This window comes from Lithobates pipiens, unplaced genomic scaffold (assembly GCF_037356315.1).
Source record: "Lithobates pipiens isolate NorthernLeopardFrog02 unplaced genomic scaffold, aLitPip1_a1.2 Scaffold_16, whole genome shotgun sequence".
NCBI lineage: Eukaryota > Metazoa > Chordata > Amphibia > Anura > Ranidae > Lithobates > Lithobates pipiens.
This window is the reverse complement of record NW_027507748.1, coordinates 636,230,912-636,238,568: the sequence shown is the minus strand read 5'-3', so window position 1 is coordinate 636,238,568 and position 7,657 is coordinate 636,230,912. Positions and strand designations below refer to the sequence as shown.

General features: G+C 44.6%; 1 protein-coding gene across 2 annotated transcripts in view; it reads left to right on the top strand.

Annotated features, from left to right (window-relative positions):
* The first annotated feature begins 937 nt into the window (after positions 1–937).
* The window catches only part of RNASEH2B (ribonuclease H2 subunit B), a 61,655-nt gene continuing 54,935 nt past the window's right edge, over positions 938–7,657 (top strand). For both annotated transcript variants that reach the window (XM_077484239.1, XM_077484238.1), the window contains exons 1-2: positions 938–1,097; positions 5,540–5,611. In XM_077484239.1, coding sequence (XP_077340365.1) covers positions 1,037–1,097; positions 5,540–5,611 — 133 coding nt within the window. In that variant the 5' untranslated portion in view covers positions 938–1,036. The remainder of the gene's footprint in view (positions 1,098–5,539; positions 5,612–7,657) is intronic.

The window sequence follows — 7,657 nt, the reverse complement described above, 5'->3', positions numbered from 1 at the left end:
CTTTACCATAATTTCTAAACTCAGGGAAAATAAGGATAACTGCACAGTCTATTACCTTTAGTAAACCCACTGCATTGATCACCCGCTGCTGACAGAATGGAGGGTGTCACGTCACATTCGGCTACCCATCACATTTTGCTACCCGTTGGAGTGCGCATGCGAGACGCAGCCATATGCGTTCCAACACTGTTGTAAGACCACTTTTCCACAGGGCCCCTCGCGAGCTCAGTTCGCTTGCCACATTTCGGGCACGGCCAAGCTTCGCTCGACATAATTATAATCTAACTCTATGTCCACTTGGATGGTGAGGCTTGAACCTGGACTCAGGGGCGTGGCCACAAAATTCAGGGAAAGCGCAGATCGCCACAGTGTTGGAACGCATATGGCGACGTTGTTCATGCATAGTCCAGTGGGTAGCCAAATGTGATGGGTTGCCACATGTGATGAAACAAGGGCACCTATTTCGCTTGTGAGATGAGCAGGCTTGCTGCTGCTTTTAAAATTCTAACCAGTCAGACGGAGTTCTAAGTCCTGTATTTCACTATATAAACTCACTTTATTGTTAAAAATAAGTGTAAAATGCAAAACTCCGGTGGGTGTAACAAGATGTCGGCTTTCCCCCTTCTCAGTGTATCCTCACTGTAGAGGAGTGCGGGGTGTAGAAAGATGGCGGCGACGAAACATCACTTCCGTTCCACATTCTGACGGGTCGCCCAATCTGATGAAACGCCGGTGATATCCTCTTCCTGCAACACTGTAACCACATGTGGCATGTACCAACTCCTGGAGGAGGGGGGTCTGTACTATGATAGGGAGAAAAAAGAACAAGACGATGTATAAAATCCGTCTGCAGACACACCACAACATTATATGCGGATCAGTCTATTATTCCCTTATTAGTCTGTGTAGATTTGTATCCTCCTCCTTGGAGGTGTAAGTTATAGCTGCGCCCTCCCCCCTCCTTCATAGTGATGTACTGCTCCGGAGGGCGCCAAGTCTATCCAGGCGGTGTGTCCCCGGTGTGTGGAGAAAGAAGATGTCCAGGAAGAAGAAAGTCGGGGATGTGCAGTGTGATCAGTGGGTGCTCGTAGCGCCAGGTACTTACCTCCAGGGAGATCACTGGTGGCTCTGTATACAGGAGGGGGACATGTGACTGCTGTATTTATCAGAACAAAACTGGAGCCAATCAGCTCCTCCCTTAGGGGTCCAGTCACAGCAGATCTTCGTGTAGGAAGGTGAGGCGCTGCCCTGGTTCCATGTGTGGGTCCTGTGACCTGTTATTGGCAGTCCCACACATGTAACAATCGCAGAGTGCTTGTGGCCAGCAAACTGCATGCTAAAGGTTTGGTGGAGGGTCACGCGTGTTCTACTTTTTGCATGTCGCCGTACATTGGGCCGGCCAATGAAATGACTGGACTGCCAGCAATGGAAGGTATGAACGCAAATATGATCATTCCGGTGTGAGCTGGCTCTTCATCTCCAAACTTATATTAAACGTTTGGATAGAGTAAGGAAGCGATTCAACTCCTGTCAGATCCCTCCCTTTTTTTTTTTATATATATATATATATATATATATATATATGCGTCCCGTTGGGGAGATTTACCTTCACTTCCTGTCCCATAGCCAAACGGGAAGTGAGAGGAAAACACTGCAAATTAACCACTTCCTGTCTGCGCTATAGCCAGAAGGCGGCTGCAGTGCAGACTTAAAGAGGGAGTCCACCTAAAACAAAATTATTAAAAGGCAGCAGCTACAAATACTGCAGCTGCTGACTTTTAATAAATGGACATTTACCTTTCCTGGAGTCCAGCCATGTCGGCAATCTCTTGGCTGCTGCCGGCCGCCATTCTTGGTGAGGGAATCGGGAAGTGAAGTGTTGCGGCTTTACTTCTTGGTTCCCTACTGCGAGTGTGCGAGTCGCGCAGCGCAATGAGACTGGTCCTCGCTGTCTCTGGGACCCGTGTGTGTCCCAGCAGACAGCGAGGCAGGACAGGAAATGACATAGACTCCCACGGGAGTCTATGCCCGGAAGTGGGTGAAAATACCGGTCTTAGACAGGTATCTGTACACCCCCCCCCCCCCCCCCCCCCGAAAGGTGTCAAGTGTGACACCGGAGGGGGGGAGGGTTCCGAAAAGCGGAGGTTCAATTTTTGTGTGAACCTCCACTTTAATTTGATGGAAGGGCATCGTCCCGTACTCAAGCGGCCTGTGCGCCCCCTGTGATCAGCGAGTCTGAGACTCAGGTGATCACAGATCGAAGTAAGGGGTCAATCCCGACGCCTTACCACTTGATCAGCTGTCAGCCAGTGACAGCTGATCATGTGATGTAAACAGAGCTGGTAATTGGCTGTTTTTTTTTCTGCTAGTGTGAGCATAAAAAAAAAAAAAATATCACTGGCGGCTGTGAGAGGGACATCGGTCCAGATCGTGGAGAGCCTCTGCAGAGGCTTCTGTGCCCACCAGCACCACCTTCATCACCATCATTGCCACCTGTAAATCACCAATCAGTGCGTCATCACCAGTGCTGCATATCAGTGCCGCCCATCGCTGTTGTCTTATCAGGGCCCATCAGTGTCGCCTTATCGGTGCCCATCAGTGCAGCCTCATCAGCGAATATCAATGAAGGAGAAAAATACCCGTTTGCAAAATTTTATAACAAACTATGATTATTATTTTTTTCCAAAAATGTATTTTTTTTTTTTTGTTTAGCAAAAAATAAAAATCCAAAGGGTGATTACCATCAAAAGAGGGCTCCATTTGTGTGAAAAAATTGTATAAATGTCATTTTGTGTACAGCGTAACATCACCGTGCAATTGTCATTCAAAGTGTGACAGCGATGTAATCTGAAAATTAGTCTGGTCAGGAGGGGGTTTAAGTGCCCAGTAAGCAAGAGGTTAAAGTGTTTGTTAACCCCAAAAAATAAATCCTGACACTTTTTTTTTTGGGGACCAGTGACACCAATACAGTGATTGGTGCTAAAAATATGCACTGTCACTGTGCTGGTACGGAAGGGGTTAACATCAGGGGTGATCAAAGGTTTAAGTGTGCTCCTAGGAAGTGCTTTCTAACTGGGGGCGGGGGTGGTGGCTTAACTGGAGGAAGACGGAGATCCGTGTTTCTGCTCAGAAACACAAGACCTCCACCTTCCTCTCGGACAGAATGGTGGTTGGCCTTTTTTACATAGGCAGACTGCCGTTCTGCCTCTCCTATCAACTATCGTTGGCTCCAGGCAGACATCGTGTCTGCTGGACCCACTGATCAATTCCTGCTATGTCCAATAGGAGCAGGGCGACGTGTGTGCGCCGCAGACCCTGTGCACAAAATCACGTACAGGTACAATTTCAAGTGTGACTTTGATCTGACTACATTCTCTAAACCAAAGTTGCATCAAAAGTCAGAGCAAAGTAGTGCAGGAACCTTTTCTGAAGTCGCAGCGACTTCTGTAGTGTCAGCAGGAACAGCTCTCATGGAAAAAAATAGAATTTCACATGTCCTGCAACTTGGGGGTCTCACAAGTCGGATCCCAAGTCGCACAAGTGTGAAAGGAACCTTAAAGTGGGGTTCCACCCTAAAGTGGAACTTCCGCTGATCGGAACCCTCCCCCCCTCCGGTGTCACAATTGGCACCTTTCAGGGGGGAGGGGGGGTGCAGATACCTGTCAAAGACAGGTATTTACACCCACTTCCGGGCATAGACTCCCGTGGGAGTCTACACCATTTCCTGTCCTGCCGCGCTGTCTGCTGGGACACACGGGTCTCAAAGACAGCGCGGACAATTCCTATTGCGCTGCACGACTTGCGCATGCGCAGTAGGGAACCGGGAAGTGAAGCCGATTCGCTTCACTTCCTGATTCCCTCACCTAGAATGGTGGTGGCAGCAGCCGAGAGCAGAGCGATCGATCGGCCTCGGCATCGCTGGACCCCGGGACAGGTGAGTGTCCATTTATTAAAAGTCAGCAGCTGTAGTATTTATAGCTGCTGGCTTTTAATATTTTTTTGTAGGTGGAATCCCTCTTTAAAGTAAAGTGCAAACGTCTTGAAGGAGCAATGCTGTGAACGGTATTCTGGTCACTGATTGATTATATATGAAGTGAAAGCGATACTAAAGGCTTGAATGTTTTTTGTTTGTTTTTCTAAAAAAATAAATATGTTCTACTTCTCTGCTCTGCAATGGTTTTGTTGCACAGAGTGGGACTGAACCTCCTCTGCTGTATTCCGTCTGCATCTATAGACGCACGCAGCTCGCTCCCGCTCCTGTCAATCAGTCAGACAATCAGAGAGGGGGTGGGGCCGAACCACGGCTCCATGTCTGAATGGACACAGGGAGCTGGGTCTTGGCTCGGGTACCCCCATAGAAAACTGTTTGCTGTGAGGGCCAGAGGGAGGGACCACGAGCACTGAAGAAGGACCTGAGAAGAGGAGGATCCAGGCTACTCTGTTCAAAACCAACTGCACAGAGCAGGTAAGTATTACATGGTTATTTTTAAAGAAAAATTTTGACACTTTAACCACTTGCCCCGTGGGCATTTAAGCCCCCTTCCTAACCAGACCAATTTTCAGCTTTCAGCGCTCTCACATTTTGAATGACAATTACTCATGCAACACTGTACCCATACAATTTTTTTTTTTGTCCTTTTTTTTTTTTTTTTCCCATACAAATAGAGCTTTCTTTTGGTGGTATTTGATTACCTCTGGGTTTTTAATTTTTTGCGCTATAAATGAAAAAAGATCGAAAATGTTAAAAAAAAAAAAAAAAAAATGTTTTTCTTTGTTTTAAAAAAAATTGCAAATTTAGTAATTTTTCTTCATACATTTTGGCCAAAATTTATACTGCTACATATCTTTGGTAAAAAATAACCCTAATCCGTGTATGTTATTTGGTCTTGTGAAAGTTAAGACACACTGTACAATTGTTGGCCAATCGGGCGTCTGATTTTTGTCAAAAGGGCGTGTGGCAGGATCTTGTCTTGCATACTAACACAATTAATTTTGTTTGGTGAGCATTGATTCTGAGAATGCGTATTTGTACTTTTGAGTGATGGATTGGGTACTGACCATACGAAAATCTGACGTTGTCCGCCGAAAATTTACTAGACCTAATCTTAACCTTTACTGCCCCCATCCCCCCAGTTGCATCCTTTCTTCTTCTATCCAATTGCCACAGTTTACCTGTCTTCACTATCCTGGCCACGTCTGCTCACTTAGTGCCCTGTAGACTTCCAAGCAAACCTCTCAGATCAAAGTCAGCTATGCAATTCTCAACTTGAGTTTTAGAACATTAGACTCACAGAAGTCCATGGGGCACCAATGCATAGATGCAGCCACGATAGTAAAGTCTTGTACCACTAAACGAAAACGAACAGCGAAACCGCAGCCTTGGGATTAAGGTAAGTATGCATCTGTAGAGGGGGGGGTGGGTTAGATCAGGGCACTGGGTAAAAAGGAGTACACTATTATGCACGCTACCCCTCACTATTTATAGACCATACAATATATGTATTGTCAGATTACTCATTCATGCTTTGTTTTCTTACAGAAACCTTAAAAGATGATGCAAAAAAGCCAAGCAGTAAAACGCTATTTGCAAAGCTACGCGGTCCATTGACAGGTGCTGTGAAATTATTTAGTTTTTTTTTAACTCCTTTCCAAATGTTTACAATATATAGGAGTCAATCTCTAAATTTATATTTAGAATATTGCCATATTGATCACTTTGAAAATGTGTGAACATACTTTCACCACTTGATATCTGGAAGATTTACCCCCCTTCATGGCCATTTTTTGCAATACAGCACTGTTACTTTAAAGTGGTTGTAAACCTTTTAAAAAAAATCCCCCCCCCCAAAAAAAAACGTGCAAGACAAAGGCATAATGAGCTAGTATGCATAGCATACTAGCTCATTATGAATTACTTACCTTAGATCAAAGCCCCCACAGCGGTCCTCATTCGCCATTCAGGCAGCCGACGGGGGGGGGGGGGGGGGGGGAGTTTCTTCCGGTTATCGCGGCTCCGGCACTGTGATTGGCCGAGCCATGATGTAATTGCTTCAGTTTGCATGTGCCGATGACGTTGGCACATGTAAATACAGGAATATCTCCTAAACCGTGCAGGTTAAGGGGATATCCAGTGACTAATTATAGGCTTGCCTGTAGTATAAAGTGGTTTAAAAGGTTTTACAACCACTTTAACTGACAGTTACGTGGTCATGTAACACTGTACCCAAATACACTTTGTAGTTTTTGGTGGTATTTGATCACCTACTGCGTTTTTTTAAATAAAAAAAAGACAATTTTTAACAAAATTAAATGGATATTTTGATGATAGGCAACTCCTATCCTCATATTGATTAGTGGTTCCAAATTAATAACTACTGCAGTAGGGAACAGACACAAAAGATACGCTCAGCATCTTTCCAAATAACCGTTCTCCTTTATTATGACGCATGTGAAGGTTTTTATACACATGATTACTTGGGTATCACATTAATATTACAATTGTACGTTTATGGTAACAAGGGGCGTTACATAGGCAGGCTAATCCTAATCAAGACTTGAAGGAATGCAAAACATGTACTGAAAACATCGTTAGTGCCGTGTGCACAGTGAGGGCATTGTGCAATACATATAAAATAGAATACAATTATATACAGAACCTACAAATTTCCATTACAGTCTCCTCTCTTTTGATCAATATTTTGATCACTAACCATACCTGCTATCACCTTTAACCTGGAACCTCCACACGCTTAGGTGGAGGTAGTCCTGGCCAAAGAGGCAAAAACTCCATTGGAGAAAATAATAGCTGAGCAGCTTTTTTCATTACAAAATGACATTTCATTGTGAAAAACAAATGATTGATAAGACATATTTAGAGTACTGGTTGTACACTCCTGTGGCCAGAATGGCCTTCTAGCTTAATTGCTGGTATGCTGACTTATCAGCATATGTAAACACAGACAATTCTACATAAAATGGAAGAGGTACAAAAGACAAATATGACTTCAACATGGCTAAACTACTTTTCAAATATACCGTATTTGCCGGCGTATAAGACGACCCCCTATTTTTCAAGTGAAAACATAGGTTTTGGGCAATACTCGCGGTATAAGACTACCCCCCTTCTGAGGCAACACCATTTACAAAAAAACATTAGAGCCATTAAAAAACACAAAGCAAGAATGCCAACTACTCATCCGCCATGCTGTGATATGTCATAAAGTAAATCAAACAATAATAACACAGAGATCTATTGAATGCCACAACTCTGGAAAGTAGAATTTTTCACTAACCAAACCTATACCACTTTTGGGTTATATTCTATGGGAATTGTCCACCAAAATGCATTTAATAACCCCCTGTCATATGTCCCAGATTTACCTGTCCCTCTTGGGTGCCTGAGACCTCAAAGGCAAATAGCTCTCTCTCTCCCCCCCCCCCCCCCTCTCCGAGCAGGCTACATAGGTTGTTACTCCAATCCAAGCAGGCTCTGTATTCATTAATAGAATACATCGCTCGCCGGGATTGGCTCAACGGCGTATACTGTTTGTAGCTGAAGCCACATACAGTATTAGCAGACATTTGGGGGCTGACATCCATCGGGCAGAATTGTATACCCGGCGTATAAGACGACCCCCGATTTTTGGGCATTTTTTTT